At 42.3% G+C, this 16,465-nt stretch overlaps 3 protein-coding genes across 6 annotated transcripts; all 3 read right to left on the reverse strand.

The window, feature by feature from the left end:
• On the reverse strand, nucleotides 1-5,576 carry LOC142888162 (uncharacterized). Of its 3 annotated transcripts, none has more exons than XM_076026226.1 (6): nucleotides 5,362-5,576; nucleotides 4,836-4,969; nucleotides 3,354-3,475; nucleotides 3,056-3,258; nucleotides 2,855-2,929; nucleotides 1-1,523 (listed from the first exon to the last, which is right to left on the reverse strand). In XM_076026226.1, exons 1-6 carry the CDS (start codon nucleotides 5,466-5,468, stop codon nucleotides 977-979), a joined length of 1,188 nt encoding a protein of 395 aa, XP_075882341.1. In that variant the 5' UTR covers nucleotides 5,469-5,576; the 3' UTR covers nucleotides 1-976. The 3 variants fall into 3 exon arrangements, with proteins under 3 accessions (XP_075882341.1, XP_075882339.1, XP_075882340.1); XM_076026224.1 differs by having other exon boundaries at nucleotides 4,803-4,969; XM_076026225.1 differs by having other exon boundaries at nucleotides 4,830-4,969; nucleotides 5,362-5,575.
• Nucleotides 5,577-6,287: 711 nt separating this feature from the next.
• eif2s2 (eukaryotic translation initiation factor 2, subunit 2 beta) lies at nucleotides 6,288-10,140 on the reverse strand. Of its 2 annotated transcripts, none has more exons than XM_076026231.1 (9): nucleotides 9,982-10,140; nucleotides 8,776-8,956; nucleotides 8,586-8,686; nucleotides 8,318-8,447; nucleotides 8,115-8,215; nucleotides 7,368-7,516; nucleotides 7,229-7,285; nucleotides 7,015-7,100; nucleotides 6,288-6,659 (listed from the first exon to the last, which is right to left on the reverse strand). In XM_076026231.1, the coding sequence occupies exons 1-9, from the start codon at nucleotides 9,994-9,996 to the stop codon at nucleotides 6,484-6,486; spliced, it is 996 nt and encodes a 331-aa protein (XP_075882346.1). In that variant the 5' UTR covers nucleotides 9,997-10,140; the 3' UTR covers nucleotides 6,288-6,483. The 2 variants fall into 2 exon arrangements, with proteins under 2 accessions (XP_075882346.1, XP_075882345.1); XM_076026230.1 differs by having other exon boundaries at nucleotides 8,586-8,704.
• Nucleotides 10,141-12,095: 1,955 nt separating this feature from the next.
• LOC142888150 (charged multivesicular body protein 4c-like) lies at nucleotides 12,096-16,442 on the reverse strand. The gene is made up of 5 exons (XM_076026203.1): nucleotides 16,117-16,442; nucleotides 14,168-14,345; nucleotides 13,797-13,911; nucleotides 13,284-13,410; nucleotides 12,096-12,997 (listed from the first exon to the last, which is right to left on the reverse strand). The coding sequence occupies exons 1-5, from the start codon at nucleotides 16,295-16,297 to the stop codon at nucleotides 12,933-12,935; spliced, it is 666 nt and encodes a 221-aa protein (XP_075882318.1). The 5' UTR covers nucleotides 16,298-16,442; the 3' UTR covers nucleotides 12,096-12,932.
• Nucleotides 16,443-16,465: the final 23 nt, after the last annotated feature.

The raw sequence follows: 16,465 nt of genomic DNA on the forward strand, positions 1-16,465 counted from the left end.
TGCCATAATTAAGAATCTTTATTGAACATAGAATAAAAAAGGTAATCGGTCTGAATTCATATCAGCGTGTGCGGAAAACAAAATCCAAACTGAAACCTGGGGGTAGGGGGTTTTCAATACAAGCAAAGCCTTAAAAGATCTCAGCAACAACACCCAATCAAGGTGGATCAACTTCAGTTCATGCTTGAAACAAAGCAGGAGGGGTTTGAAAACAAAACCAATGACCCCTCGGTTTAACTTAGGAAAAAGGACAATCAGTGCCGCATCCGGAGCAGAGCGGATTAGAAAAGATAACTGGAGATCATTTCAGTTTCAGGCCTTAAACCTTGAACTGACATGTGTCCATCAACAAGTTACCTGCGCAACTGTCCAAAAACTGAAATCAAAACCAAATAGTTTGATGCTCGTCACATTGTCTATTTACAAAAAGGGGTAAAAAGACGTTGTTTCAATGCCAACTGTGTGGACCAGATGTACGACACAAAACCCTCCCTCAGATTCTTTTAGACATGTAGCTGGGCAGCACGATTCAGTTCCTGGTAGAAAGGCACTGCAAGACACTGACATTAGAGAAATCAAATGTTGACACAGCAAATTCAGCAGCTGCTGTATGTAAATGCTACTTTACTAGCTTAGTTACAGGGTTTGTATGGATTCTCTGTTTTTAAAAAAGCTGCAATTTGAAAAATCAGCCCAACATTATATATGCGGCTCAAGTTTTAAGCACTTGGTACTTTGAGCTTTTTTTGGGTCAATAAAGAGAAAATGGGTCAATTAGGTGAAATCCAGGCTATTTCAAAATGTGTCCCCGTCATTGTGAATCTCCTATGAAACTCACAACCTGTTTTAGAGTCAGGAGAGAAAAGTAGGCTTAAGACGGAGAACAAGCCAGAAGGATGACACAGCTCAATATGTACAGCATTGAGATTGATCTCAACAATGACAAAAAAAAAAGAGACTCTGTTCTCATGCTCCTCTAATCCTGAGAAGCTGATCTTGACCGTGAACAAGACCTTGAACGAGACTTCGAACGGGACTTGGAGCGTGAGGCCGATCGCTTTTCCCTCGACTTGGAGCGCCAGTCATCCTCACGGGGGGACGGCGAGCGTGAGGCAGATTTGGCCGCCGGTTCTTCCTTCCCGTTCTCCATTGGGGATGGCGAACGACTGCGAGACTTGTGTTCCCCGCCGTTCTCCTTGGATCTACTGCGAGAGTCGCGCTCCGACTTCACCTTGGAACGGGACTTGGAACGGGACTTGGAACGGGACTTGGAACGGGACTTGGAACGGGACTTGGAACGGGACTTGGAACGGGACTTGGAACGGGACTTGGAACGGGACTTGGAACGGGACTTGCGTTCTGCCGAATGAGACCGGGACTTGCCGGAGCGAGAGCGAGACTTGGATTTGCGGGAAGTAGAGCGGGACCTGCGGTTGCGAGAGCGAGAGTTGCTTTCCCCAGTCTTCCTTCCTCTGGATCTGGAGCGGGAGTGAGGGCGCCTCCTCTTGCTATGGGAGCGGGATCTGAAATAAGAACAAAATGATTTTGGTTAACTTTTCTAATTTAAGACAATTAATTAATGCCACATGACGACACAAACGCTGGTATTTTTGAAACCAAACTTTTTTGGCCTCTGGTTACAAAAGAAATCCACACCAATGGTGTGATAAAAACTATCTCCATCCACGTAAAACCGCAACATCCACCCCTAGCAATGTAATGCGCATGCCAAAACAGTAGGTGTCAATACCACTCGTGACAAGAAAACCATTCTAGCCAGTTCACAAGGCTGGAAAAATTCATGACCGGCAAAACAATGGCGAACGTAAGGAGGGCAGATTTTTTTCAGATTATTTTGTGTGTACTGACAGCGAAGTGGAGTTACTGCTTCCTGAAACACAGGAGTACAAAATCAACTAAATTCAACTAAAAGTGGAACGTCAAAGCACAGCGACATACAAGCTCATCGAGCAAACACAAAGCTGATAAGTTGCTCAAAGGCGCTAGTGTCTTGAAAAACCCCTCCACCACGGCAACTCAATCAACTGGTCACGTCCACCAGTCTCAATGGACGCACCTTACTGTTTACCGTAACACACTGACATTTTACAATGCCGACAAGGGATTATTGCATTTTCCTGTCTTCTTCCTGACTTGTTAAAAAGTTTGCCCTGGACTCCAGTTACAAAAAAAAACTCTGGTTTCAGGAGCCTACAACTGCAGATACGTGTGGATGAAAGGCCTAACCGTGCAGAGAAACGCATTTCAAAAATAACTGTGTTCCTGTTGACGGCTCTGAAGTCACTACACTTGGAAGATTGGAACATATATCCCCAGTTCTAGCTTCTCTTCACTGGCTGCCTGTCAAACTAAGAATTGATTTTAAAATGTTATTGTTAATTTAGGCTTTTCATGGTACTTGCTCCCAATGACATCAGTGAGCTTTTTATTCCATGCAACCCAGCTGGTGACCCCAGGTCCTCAAACATGACTATTGGTTGTACCCAGGTCTAGGCTGGTGACCAAGGATGAAAGGGGCTTTTGCCATCTATGCTCCCAGATGATGGAACGACCTCCCCAAGGACGTCACATTCACTAATTTTAATTAAAAACCTAGTTTTACCAAAAGGCCTTTTAAATCCCCAAAGGTAGCAGTCTCGTCCATCCATGCTCTTATTGCTCCTTTTGTATTTACTAACTAATTTTTTGTTGTTTATAATGTTGCACTACTGTTATTGTAACTGTATTTTTATGCCTGTGTATGCACTTTATAACTATGTTAAGAAAGGTGCAATACAAATAAACATCATTATTATTATTATTATTATTATTATGAGACTAGAACTAGAATTACCTTGAGTGCGATCTGGAGCGGCTTCTGGAGCTCCTGCGGCTCCTGCTGCGGGAACGACGACGACGACTGCGTGACCTGTTGATGACAGCATGCATTAAAAAAAAGGAAAAAAAAGAACATTGTGCTTTATTAAGACAGCACTAAAATATCTTTATTTACCACCATAACACTAAAACACTTGCAACCAGAGGTTACTCTCACCTTGAACGGCTACCAGAGTAAGACCTTCGTCTACGAGGCCGTTCCTCCACCAGACGAATCTTACGGCCATTGACGTCTGTGCCATCCAGCTTGTCCATGGCTCTCTTCATGTCCGAGAGGGACCGAAACTCAACTACGCCTTCATTTGGGCGTTCCTTGTGAGCATCAGCGTACGTCACTTCCCCTGCCTGGCGCATAAAATCCTGAAGGACGACAAAAATTAAAACGTCTCACTCTCTATAAATTGACGAGCAGGTGAACTCCACAATAATTCACAGATTTATCTTGAGTCATTCACCTTGAGATCCTGCCAACTGCAACGGCTGGACAGATTTTCCACGACGAGACGGTGTTCTGTACGGACTGGAGGTCCATACTTGTCCCTCCCAGGGCGACTTCGGCTGCTGAAGCCGCCACTGCCTTTACAACAAAACCCAAATGAAATAGTAAGAAAACCTTTCAATAGACAAGACTAAAATGAAACAAAGTGACCATGGTTCTTTAATAGACAGACGTTGGGTTTGCCAGATACAAGTCCAGGGGGTTTAATTGTAGTTAAAAAAAAAAAAAAGAAAAGAAAAAAAAGGGCTAAGTCCCCCATATCCCACTTTCAAACGTGATCTAAAAGCCACTGCATGGATCCTCAGTTTTTGCTGCAAAGACCTTCTGTTTTCAGCAATATGATACTTAACATACTCAAGTACAGAGTAATGAAATTTTTAAAATTTGAAACACATACACCTGTCATCGAGTATTTGATACTGGGTCTGGTGACAGTTTCAAATGTTGTTTACCAGTTGTCTCACTTACAAAATGTTTTTGATTGCAAGGTCTTTACTAGAGCTGCTCCACTTATGTTTGCTGTCAACATAAAAACCAATGGCAATCCTCACCATCGCCCCTGGTCTATTGGCAAAAGGCTGTTGTCATCATGGCTTCCGGTTAGGTCAGCCAAGGATCAAGGGGAGGGGCAAAGGTCACACACACATTGTAAGGTGAAAGCCAAGGCCAAACGGGACAGGCAGTCATCTTAGCCAGTCATCTTTAGCCTCAATGGACTCTCAGCCTCAGCCCGCAACTGGACTCTTTCAAATTGAAACAGCAAGGACTTATGTTAATGTTGAATATAAAATAAATGTATATACCAACATTTTAAATTCACATGTCACATAAAAAGTCCTGTTCTAGCCCCTAAAGACAACGACTGCAGCTGTTATCAGTTACTTGTGTTAAAATCTGTTTTGTAGAACAAATAGAAAAATACCACATCCAAAATTGTCATGTTAAATGTCCTTGCTGCAATGTATGCCAGCTCTGCGGCGTGGACATTGTGTTTTGGTGGCTCCAACTTGCTGATTACTTACTTTTGGTTCCTTTCTGATAAAGCAGCAAAAGGGAGGCCAATAATCACTAAAAGAGCAGGTCTTAGGCTGTCTAATGGTTAAAACTGATGCTAAACTCTTCAGAAATTGAAGTACAAAATGAAATATAACGTGTGACTACATTAAGAGGATTAAAATCAACTTTAGTTCTTTACACCTTAAAACGCACATGCTTTCAGATAAGTGTGTGATAATTGCCTGCTGGTCACGGACCTTGACGAAAGGCCCTGAACTTCACATTTCAGAAGAAAAGATCTTAACTTGAGTGTTGAACAAAACAGTTCTGTGTGCAGTCCACTTGGACACCTCACCCCAGGGGCAAAGGGAAGAGAGGGTATCTTGTAATAGACTGCACTTACTGCGACTACCACCACCACCACCACCCCAAGAACCCCCACCGTAGCCGTCTCTGTCCCGCCGAGGGCCGCGGGCATGTTCGATGACCACCCGCTCTCCGCACAGATCCTTCCCGTTCAACTCGTAGACAGCGTCGTCGGCATCGCGGTTGTCCTCGAATTCCACGAACCCATATCTGAGGCGAAAAAAAGGCAGAAGGAAACAATATGAACACAAAGTGCGCAAGAGTGACGACAAAGTTTGAAGGCAGCGGGAAATTGAGCCGTTGAGTTGTTATCGCTCTGTTAGCATTAGCTGGGCCTGCTAGCTGCGCGCGGTAGCAAACACAAAGGCGCCATGTTGGCCACGCGACACCAGCCACACGGGAGAGCGAGCTGGAGGAGGAAAACACATGGAAAACAGTACAAAACCTTGCGTGTATATGTTCGTTTTAGCCTTTCAAGGTGAGCAGATAACAACTAAACAGAGTTAAATTTAGGTAATGCAGTTATTTGGGGGAAGATCTGTGTGGCAAGATTGTTCCAATGCCAGCAACGAAACCTAACTCTGCAAAGCCGTAATACCTACCCGTTTTTAAGGTCGACTTCAAGTAGCTTCCCATATCCACCGAAAAACCTTTCAACATCCTTTTCGCGGACATGGTGGCTTAACCGTCCGAGGTAAACACGGGGCATTGTTTCTCCTCGCGTTGTCCCTTACTCTTCTCGTGAAACTGGTGGTGACACGCTGCCTCCTCGTCGCTGCTGAAGTCAGCAACGTCTGGTTCCCCTCACGCCCAAAAGCGAACGAGTGCTTCAGCCGACCAATCAACAACACGGAAATGGTGACACACTTCCGCCTTGACGCTTCAAAATAATCGATACGTTTTAATACACGCTGGTATAAGGGCAATAAACGACTACACGAATTCTATGAATAAAGGTAAACATACGTTACTAATAAATTTACTGTGTGTTAATTTACTGTTTGAATATACATTTCTTTTTACATGAATATTCTCTCTAAAATAGACGTTTCCTTTCTGCAAATCGTGCTTCCATGTAACCTTCATCTGCATCCTCTTTTCTCACAAACATAACGATATACATCTGAAGTGTCATGCATATTTTTGTATGTAAAACTTAAAAAAAACCAAACAATAAAATGGTATGGAGATGGAGTTTTGTGACCTTAAGAATATTACTCATATTACTATGAGAGAAGAATCGAAAATATTTGACAATAAGGCCTAGCCCTTCTTCAGTCTCTCCCTTTTTTGATTTCTGAGACCTCCATATCACTTATTTTAGCACCAGATTCTTTCCCAACAAAAGTAATTTAATGTGTGGCAACATTTGCAAGACTGGACACTCAAAATCTTAGATACTCTCCAGATCCACAAAGACCCTAGGGTGTTGACTCAAACTAAATGAAGGTGTACTCTACTTTAGAGAATAAAAATGTCTTCAATTAAATACATTAAACAACAAACATACGAATAGGGAGGACAAGAATGGAGAGAAGGTTGAATATTTTATTTTCTTAAAAACCAGGTTTTAAAATGATTTTTAAGCGCGCGGTTCGATTCAAGTCCTTTTAGCGAATCAGGGGGCCGTCTCACCCCAGCTCCGGCCCTTTACGGAGGGAGGGAGGGAGGGAGGAAGGGAAATGCTGAAAGAAAGAGGAAGAGCCCGGTGGTCTAAGTGGTCTTTAATTGGCCTTGGCGCGGAGTTGCGCTCTCTTGCCCGTCACAGCCTGGAAACCGGTCTTGATGCTGGCGACGGAACAGCGGGAGTGGCACGTTTCACACTGCAAGAAATACAGGCGAGTGTCCTTCTGCAGGATGGTCTCGGGGGAGCGGCAAGTGTGACACGTCACATATTCCTCTGTGAGGGTGAGAGGAAACTAGTTAGCAATTATGCACGCGGAGGAAGATGGTAAAACACATCAGAAAAGGTGTCAATTGACAGGTTGCAGAGAAAAACACACGCCACAGATGTATACAAAAAGATTAATACCACAAGTATGATTCCATGTAATGACCAATGTGAAATTATCAGTAAAGCGCAATCGTTAAAGAGACAACAAGCATTTCAACAATTTTGCATCATCTTGAATATGTTGGCAGAAACGACTAAAACAGAGTACTTGGATGTTTAACAAGAAGTCTGAGTTAGCAGCTCACTTGTTCTTGGCAGGCAATGCACATTTATTTTTAGTAGTAAATTAATTGTGACTCACTGATGTATCTTCTCAGCACATTTTCTATCTGTTTCTGTTGAAATCTTCCTTTAATCACGAGCTGGTTGTTTCCATCTATAGAACCACTGAAAATTGCAAACAAAAACGGATTAGCACACAAAAACCATGTACATTTTCTTTGTCTGAAAAACAAATAAACGTGTCCAACAAAAGGACATTCAAGAATGACATGACAGATGATCTGGAAACACACCTTGTTCCCAACTCAGCCAGCAGGAAAGCGAGGAGATGTTTTGGCTGACGATGCAACCTGTGACGGGGAAAGGAAAGGTCAGCATGTCGGCGACGCTCTAGGCCACTATTAGAACGATGAAAGTGTGCGTGTGTCTCACAGTTTGCAGATGTCTGTGAAGTTGACAAAGGAAGTTTTCTTAGTTCCTACACGGACCACCTGAGGAGGCTTCATTACAAACTTCCTCTTCTCTCCGGCCACCATGTCGGGGTTCTTCTCCCTCATGATATTGAAGACTCGGTTCAGGAGCTGAAAAACAGGCAGCGCAGAGAGTTAGAGCCACGCTGTCAGGGCGGCAGCAAAATGTACCACAAGCCAAGACAGTTTTCGCTTGACAAACTAATGAATGAGCCGCATGTAAACGGGATAAAGTACAAATTTCCAATGCTTTTTAAAAGCTACGTTGAGCCGTCTTTCTGCGTGCTTCTGATTTGTCATTTCACACACCCTTGTTTAATAGTTAGGGCACTTTTCCACAGGCACACACTTGGCTTCTAGGCAGTTTTTAAGCTTTTCCATTCAGTGGTAGCACCTCGTAGCAGGTACTATCTCAGCCCATATTTCAGCCACACAAATGACATCTAGGGACTTCCTACGCTGGTGAGGTGGGGGAAGTTTGTGGACAATGTTGGTGCTGCATACAAATACCTTCAAAGAACCTTTGGGTGATCTTGCTATGATGCTCGCACCCATGTTTAGGTGTTAACTGTTATAGAAAACAACTGAAACCGAGTAGAGTTGAGTAGTGCTACAGTCCTTGCCGTATGCAAAAGTCAGAAACACACAACATGCTCCCGTGATATTTGTTCTACCATACACTTGAGGGGCAAGTGTACAACTTCCCTACCTCGTCGTATGTGTAGTCCCTTTCAGAGCCTGCCCACGCTGGTCCTGTGGAGGAGCTGAATGAAATTCCATCACCGCCTTTGCCTTCATCATCATCAAGTACTGGAAAGACACAAAAACCTCTTCACTCATGGGCCACTTTATTTCTTCGTTTAAATAGATGGATAAATTCATATTTTTAATGATTGTGAGGCTTATTCTTACTGTCGTCTTTCTCCAAAGTGCCCCCTTCATCAAATTCCACTTTCTTAGGCTTTTTCTTTTTGGTGGGAAGCATCAGGTCCAGGTTGTCTTCTTCCAGTGTTTCTATTGGCTCTCCTTCAATTTTCATGTCCTAATTTGGTTGGACAAAAAATTAAAAGGCAAAAGTGGAACACGACACACAAATGTGAAATGATCCTAAACAGAAACCTTTGCAGACTACAAGGAAAATGGAAGGCACATGAATGTTTGTGCGTTAGCCGGGACTCACCTTAATCCCCTCCTCAACCTCATTTTCAAAGACTTTCTTGGTTTTCTTCTTCTTTTTCTTCTGGTTGAAGAAGTTTAAGTCATCTAAATCATCTGATGGTTCTTGAAGAAGAAAACGAACTGTAACACTTACATACAGCACATTGTCAAGGACCCATACAAATAGAGAGCTTCAAGTTCATTTCTCCAACCTTTTTTCCTGCTATCGTCATCATCCAGTTCTACATCCTTCTCATCACCACCTTCGGGCTCAGCGTCCTTTGTCTCCACTTCTTTTGCTTCTTCTCCTACACCGTCTCCTCCATCTTCATCCAGCATGAAGGGCTTCTTCTTCTTCTTCTTCTTCTTGGTCATGTTAGGGTCGAAAATCATCTGATTGAAAAAAAAAGAGCAAAATTAGTTGTGTTCACATCCATCACAAGTTAACGGTTTGTAACTCTTTGCTATGCTGGATCTATTTCAAACTTCATGGAGGCCGCAAAAAGAGAAATAAGTAAATTGTTGCTTGTTGATAACACGACTGGATCACAGAGTGGCTTCTCAGTTGTCACTAAAAGTGTTGTTCTACATATAACCGATCAGATTATTCTGATATTGTTTCAAGGCGATAAATATTTGCATGCAATGGGGATGTAGAGAGGGGGCATCCAAATTAAATTATTCTGCGTTGTTGTATCACAAGAAGATTAGCAATTAAAATAACAATTTAATCGAATAAGCATAAAATTGCTAGGAGACCCTTTCAGTGTATGTGATTTACTAAAGAGTAATTTCATCATTGTCGAACGACTGCTGTTGTCTCACTGAACTGACACAATTTTCGGGCATTTGCTGAAGACAAAAAAAATTCATTTAGCTTTGTATTGTTTGCAAATTAGCCATTTGAGCATCAACAATCAAGCTTATAACAAATTACTCTTTTAAGAATTACACCATTCAAACATCTAATTATTATGTTTTATTCCTGTTATGACCACGTCCATGTGGAAACGGAATGTTATTAAATATTGCACGAATATATCATTCAACTATCATTAAGCTTTGGTTAGCTCCAGTTGGGAAAGAGCCTTAGCGCCGCCGCTAAATGCTTCGCTAAAGCTAGCTTAGTTGGCTTCATGTCCTTTCGACAAGAAATCCAAAAGATGTGGCAAGGCAAATTGATGAGTCAGAATGGATGCTGTCGAACTGCACTGTGTCTTTCGTCGAATTTCCGCTGTGCATTAGGTGTCATCTTCTCTTTTTCTCCTAGCTAACTGGGCCCTCGCTAGCTGCAGCCATGTGAGAGATAGTGCGGATCCGCCGTGGCGAGGCATTCTCAACACCCATCGGGTCCCGTAAAACAACCACATTTAGATGAACACCGACTACGTATGAACAGCAAACACCGGTTAACTTACCTCGTCTCCTGACATGATTGCGGGCTTTTAATGTGAGAAAATTCGGGTAACTTTTTGTTTCGGGACCAATCCTACACCACTGCCTCGAAAATTTCTTGCATCAGCGTTGGACCTACTACACGCATGCGCAAGGTCGCCGGGTCCTGACGTTGGGCAGGCGGCTGGGGAGTTAAAAAAAAAAAAAAAAAAAAACTTTATTGAACGTTTAAGAACAAGATGCGATAATGCGCAATATTAATGACATAACCACATAAAAACATGTAATTATGATATGCAACAATAAGAAAGTCATATAAATGTTAAAATATCGGAATCAAGAAATAATTACACCTCCTTTGTAAAGTTCCCAGGAAAAAAAGTAGATTAAAAAAGGTCAAAATCATAAATAAAAACATATAAACAAATATAATTCTTATTATAATACAAAATATATAATATTATAATACAAAATATATAATATTATAATGCATCTTAAAACAAAATTATTATTCTTCTTCTTCGTTTCAGGCATATTGCTTGCTGCCTCTGGTCAATGAAGAGCTCTTTATGGAGAGGGAACTTCTGCTGACATAAAATCCTGTGTTTATGACCTGGAATTGGTTGTCTGACTCAAAAAGACTGAAGTGATATGTTGTCGATTCCAGTGTTTGATAACACAAAGTGTAGCTTTTCTCTTTCCTCAATGTCCAAACCACAATGTCCTAATCTGAGTCTTGTCATAATTGCAGTTTGCCTCCTTTCTTGTCCAAGATAGCACGGTTTAGTCCTCACACTGTGTTGTGAATGAAGAAAAGTGGTGTCCTTTCTCCACAGCCAGTTTGGTTGCCTTGTTTGCTGTCCCATTTTTATCCACCCACACATCAGTGGCCAGTAACTCAGAGTAACACCAAGGGCACTCCAGTTTTTTCAGTTCTGTTCAATCAATATTTCAATAACAACATCTGGTCGAATGTCTAAATCCCCCCCCCCCCCCCCCCAAAAAAAAAACAATAATATATATATATATATATATATATATATATTTATTTTTTCCAAAACCGATGCTAAACCCTGAACAAAAATTCCTGAACTTTTCCGAGCCATGGCCATCCAAATAGCATTAGCTTCTGCTCAGGGACCCCGTTCACAAACTAACTAAATGTTTTTTTTTTCTTACTTTTGTTTGCTATTCAATAATTGTTACATTTGTCTAGAATAAAATTTCTATAAATTAACATGTAGTAATCATGGTCATTTTCCTGTATGGCTGTAAAGCCATACCTGATGTATGCTGTCTCTTATTTACTTACTTTAGTTGGCCATTTCTTAAAGATTTTTTTTTGTTATTGTTGCATTTTATGCCACCTAGGCTAGCTTGAGGAACAAGTCACCTTGACAGACGACTTAAACCAGAATGTCACACACGGGACAGCATGAACCATGTTTTTCCACTGACAGGCAATTATGATATATTATTGTAGATTATATTTAATAATGATTAAATGATACTTATATTATATTTGATAATATTTTTTAGAATCTTCTTGCATTTTTTAAATCCAATTTTCTGCGGCCTCTATAGTGCCTCCTGGCCGAGGCTCCCACTTGGAAAACCACTGGTTTACACTGATGACCCCACCACACATTCGCATGAGCTTTGCAATGTCAGTCTTGAATGAAAAAAGCAAAGCAAGATCTGCCACTCCTTGGATCTTTTTTCAAAGTTTGATGAAAGCCGATGCAAATATCACAGGACAACAATGTTAAAGGATCACACTCTCAACACAACAACAATTGAAAACCCTTTAATGATTTTGCAAATAATATTCTCTTTTGGATAAATAAATCACTGAAGAGTAAACATGCTTGTACATCTGTCCTTACATTGTTTTATTTTTTTCTTTTATGTAAAAAATGTCCATGACCATGAAAAACTAAGAGGATGAACTCTTTAGATTCTAAACAATGATGGTTCAGCTTGACTGCACAAATCTTCAGAGACCATCAGCTCTTTAGTGAAATGTTAATAAGGTGTGACAACACAACTGTTTTCATTTTTAATATAATACAATCTGGAGCAAATAAAAACTCAGCTTTAGGGTACTCTCGTCTTCATCGCCATCTGTGGTGACCTCTTTTTTTTTTATTTGATTTTTTTTTTAATCTTTTCAACCACTGCTTACATGCTTTGCACAGTCTTCACAGGAACTCTCTGTACAGCTTATAAAAAGAGGCGCAGTTAGGATATTTACATAAAATAACAAGGAACAGTACGTGAAACTGCCTGTGAAGGAAGAGGGGAGAGAAAGAAACACTGCAGTGTTGAGGCCAAGGAACACAGGGTTAAATGCAGCAAGTACGAAGCTGCAAAAAATAATAATAACAACCAAAAAGACATTTTTGGACTCAAACACCCGTGAACAGTTTGTTGTCGCAGCTCATGCTCAGCTCCTATTTTCAAAAGTTCCTACTTTGAACAGACAGCAAACAAGTTTTAGATTTTGTCAGCAATAATTCAAAATAAACTACAAAACCCACGGTGCGTTTAATGCCACAAACACAGATAAATGAGTCCGAGACCAATCTTTGTGGGTTCAGCTCCCAGAAGAAATCTCGTTACAGCTCTATGAGGCTCTTCAGTCCATCATTTCATTGCGTAGCTCATATAAACTTTGCTCCAGCTGAAATGGCTCAGTGACCACCGAGTGCTTTTAAAATTGCTCGCAAATTAATTTTGCATGTAGCAGGTGCAGTTGCCAGGGCACAAAGGCTGAGCTTCAGAGTAAAAACCCTGACTGGATGAGAGGTGGGGGGAGACAAAGAACAGCAATTCAACTTAGGGTAGTGTTTCAGAAAGTCACCGTTCAGCTCTTCTCACACAGGAAGACACTCGCACACGACATCGCATCAGTCCATTCATTCCTCAGTGCACGCTCCGCTTCCCTTTATGATGCCGGTGTGGCGGGGCGCCTCTACATGGCTTCCATCGCCCAGCGCTGGAGGTCCTCCATCTCGTCCTCGTCCTCCTCTTTCTTGGCTTTTAGAGGCAAAAACAACAGCATATTAAAACAGGAAGGGCACTTTCAAATGACAAACAGCGTCAAAAACACCCACTTTCAACAAACTGTATTATTCAATTAGCCGTTTAGGAAAAGGTAACACCTTTTTTAGAGGGGATATAAACCAGAATAGTTCATGATGCACGGCCGCTAACTCTCTGCAGTACATCACAACTCAGGAAAATATAGAAAATAAAAAAATAAACCAACGACCCCATAGCCACAAATGCACAGGAAGTGGGAGAGATGCTGCCAGACTCTTACCGCCTCTGGAGGGTAGCGAAGTTGAAGGCACGTTGGGGAGGTTGACATTCTCTGATCCTCCGATCTCCAGCAGGCTCCTCTCCACCTCCTCCTGCTGCAGCTCATCCAGCTCAGCCAGCAGCTCGTCCTGATGAGAAACAAACACACACACACACACACACTGCTTAAGGCAAAAATAAAAAACAAAAAAATCACATGATGATGATTCCCGAGGAGACAATAAATGGTTTATCTCAGTGTTTGCAATTAGATTCCCCAGTGAGAATGTAATACCTGGAGCCACTTCATTAAAAATTGAACAAACAGTATGGACGCTCTCCTTTGCTCGGATGACACAGTGGCATGAGTGTTGAAAGCAACCATAAGAAAGTTGGGATGGTTGTTAGACCAAATGTAGAATTAAAGAAACTAATAGCAAATACAGAAAGCATCTTGTTTAGGGTGAGTGACAGACGACCATGACGGAATCAACACAAACCAAAAGAAAGAAGGAAAAAGTAAAGCATCACCCACGTCGTCAAACTCCTCTCCGAACCCGACAGGTTTGGAGATGGCGTCGGAGATCTCCTGGGCCAGCTCGCGCTGCTCTGTGATGTCCTGCATCAGATCGTCCACCTTGTCGATGTCCCTGAAACACGGTGGGTGGGTGAGACCAAAGTGTTGCGTTGAGTTCTGCACATTGGCTTTAATAAAAAAAAAAATTCTGGTTTGCAAAGCACTGAAAGGTTTAAGACCAAGTTGCATTTCTGATCCGCTAGCATCTTGCAGAGCCCCCTGACCTCTCAAGTCACCTGAGTGCTGAGGAGCAGCCGGCTGCAAAAACATTGTATCATTGTTTGCCACTTGATGAACATGAGGTAGTGATTCGGCTTTTTGGCTCTTACAGGTTTTCATGGGCGTTCTTCATGGCCTTGGCAGCGTAGCCGATGTTCTTCAGCACCTCTGTGTTGGTGTTTGCGTTCTCCAGCGCGTCTCTCTGGAACTCGATGGTCGACAGCGTTCCGTCGATCTGGGCGAGCTGCTTCTCGTACCGTTTCTTTCTTTTCAGAGCCTGCAGAGCCGCTGAGAACGGCGGGGAGGTAAACTTTAGTGAAGAACAGTTGGCTGAAATGCAAATTGCCAAAGAACAACCGCGACAATAAAGAGTGGAATCGTGCCCTGACTGAGAAGACTGTTGTTGGAATCACACTGAAGTCGCATTAGAGCGCAGCCCTCCGTAGAAACGCTTACTCCATGCTTAATCTCTCATGCCCATGACAGTGTCATCAACGTGGAGGGCAGTTATATAAAAGGCTGTGACGGGCGCTTGGGCTGAAGGGAGATGGAAATGATCATATTAACCAAAGCCACCGATTTCTCCAAACAGGCAGTCAAAGCAGGTGTGCGTAACCTGGCACTGCCAGATGGCACAATTCCTAAAATCCTTTGGATTTAAGCCCCATCTCTGTCTGCCAAATAGACCACAGAAAATATCTGGACTAGAGGCAAAACTTGGAAGGCGACAGGATCTCATTTAAGTCTACCAATCAGATTCCCGGCTGCCGCTTTAGCAAGGCGGCAACAACTTGGAGCTTTTCTCTCGTCTGAGGGATGACATTTGAGTCACTTTGCTGTTGCTGTTGCTCTGCGTCGTGGTGTTCAACCCTCGTCAAAGCCAGAGGTAAACTGAAATAATGTCTATCCTGACGACATGAAGCTGCTCTTTCAGTGCTAAGTAAAAGGAAGCAGATTGGTTACTGAATCCTTAGACCGACTGAAAATACTTTTGAACGCTGAATTCTCAGCTATTCCAGCTGCTGTGCAACGTTAAGGTTTGGGAAGGGAAAAACAGATTTACATTTACTGTTGTGAAAAAAACCCTTTGCGACGATGATGCCGTTAATGTCTCCACTCATCAGGTTTATACTGCTGCTGTCTTCTGAGCTACACATACCAGAATCCTTACTGGAGCAAAGACAGCAGGTCTTCATAAAAGTCTGTGCTGCTTTTTAAGCAATACTCACTGGATATTTATGGCAGGGTTTATTTGGATCTATTGATCTTTTTATATAAAGATGCCATTAGCACTTTGCTCACATCAATCTCCCATAAGAGAAAAAACAAAAACAAACATCTAAAAGGGACATGCACTTTTATGTTTGGACAGCTTTTCCTCCACCTACGGCCCTGCAAAATAGGAAAGCATTCGACTGAATCTGATTTACCAATTAATGCCAAATGGCAACATTTGAAAAAACCACAGCAAATAAACAAATGCATTTTCTTGGTGTTCTTGTCAGTGCAACAACAGCGGTTTGACCTTAAAGTGGGCTGTTTGTTCTCATAATGGTTTCTGATAGAGGTGCAAACATGCCCACATCTCTGACTCTGACAACAACAACAACAACAACAACAACACGTCATGGCAACATTTTAATCAACGCCGTTCAACCCTTGACCTGCCCATATCTTTATGGCTGTAGTGTGTCCACACACTCTGGAAGTAGATGCACCAACCACCACCACTATTTAGCGTCATAACCTTTTCCTAAATAATCAACCAAAGGAGGGGAATGGTTATATACATATAATAGAAGAGACAGATTGACTGACTTTTAGCTCTCGAGCAAAGTCCGTGGCAACATTAAATCAGCTGAAAACAGTTTAATACAATCAAAGAAATCCCTGTCACACCCCTGATAACAGGGGTTGTTTTGATTATTGGAGATGCTGCAAACAGATTGAAAGTTAGCCAACTTAGCCTACAATGCTAACACATAGCTAGGGCTTGTTTACCATGCAACGCAACGACAAAACTCTGTGACCTGCAGCCGAATGCGTCCCTGTTGCTCACCTCTTTTGTTTTTTGTGCCATTCTTTTTTGCGACCTGCAACTCCTGTTCGATTTTTTTCTCCAGAAAGTCCTGCTTCTTCGTGAGCATCTCCTCCGTCTCCCGGAGTTTCTGGATGGCTTCCTGCGGGCTCGGTCCCTTTCCTCCCTTTCCGCCTCCGAATATTTTGCCTAACAACGACATAACTGAAGCGCTACGGTTTTAGTCTTTAAAATAAAATAAAGGTCGGAAATGCCCGAAAGAAACACAGACTAGCTACGTCGCTGCTAGGCTACTTGGCTACGCTGACACTTGAGCTTGACGTTTTTTTCCCGACTTCCTGGATCAGGCCCACTGACATTGCCTTGCCCC

Source organism: Nelusetta ayraudi, unplaced genomic scaffold, assembly GCF_046127955.1.
Source record: "Nelusetta ayraudi isolate G7.1 ecotype Tasmania unplaced genomic scaffold, CSIRO-AGI_Nayr_v1 ptg000019l, whole genome shotgun sequence".
NCBI classification, from domain to species: domain Eukaryota; kingdom Metazoa; phylum Chordata; class Actinopteri; order Tetraodontiformes; family Monacanthidae; genus Nelusetta; species Nelusetta ayraudi.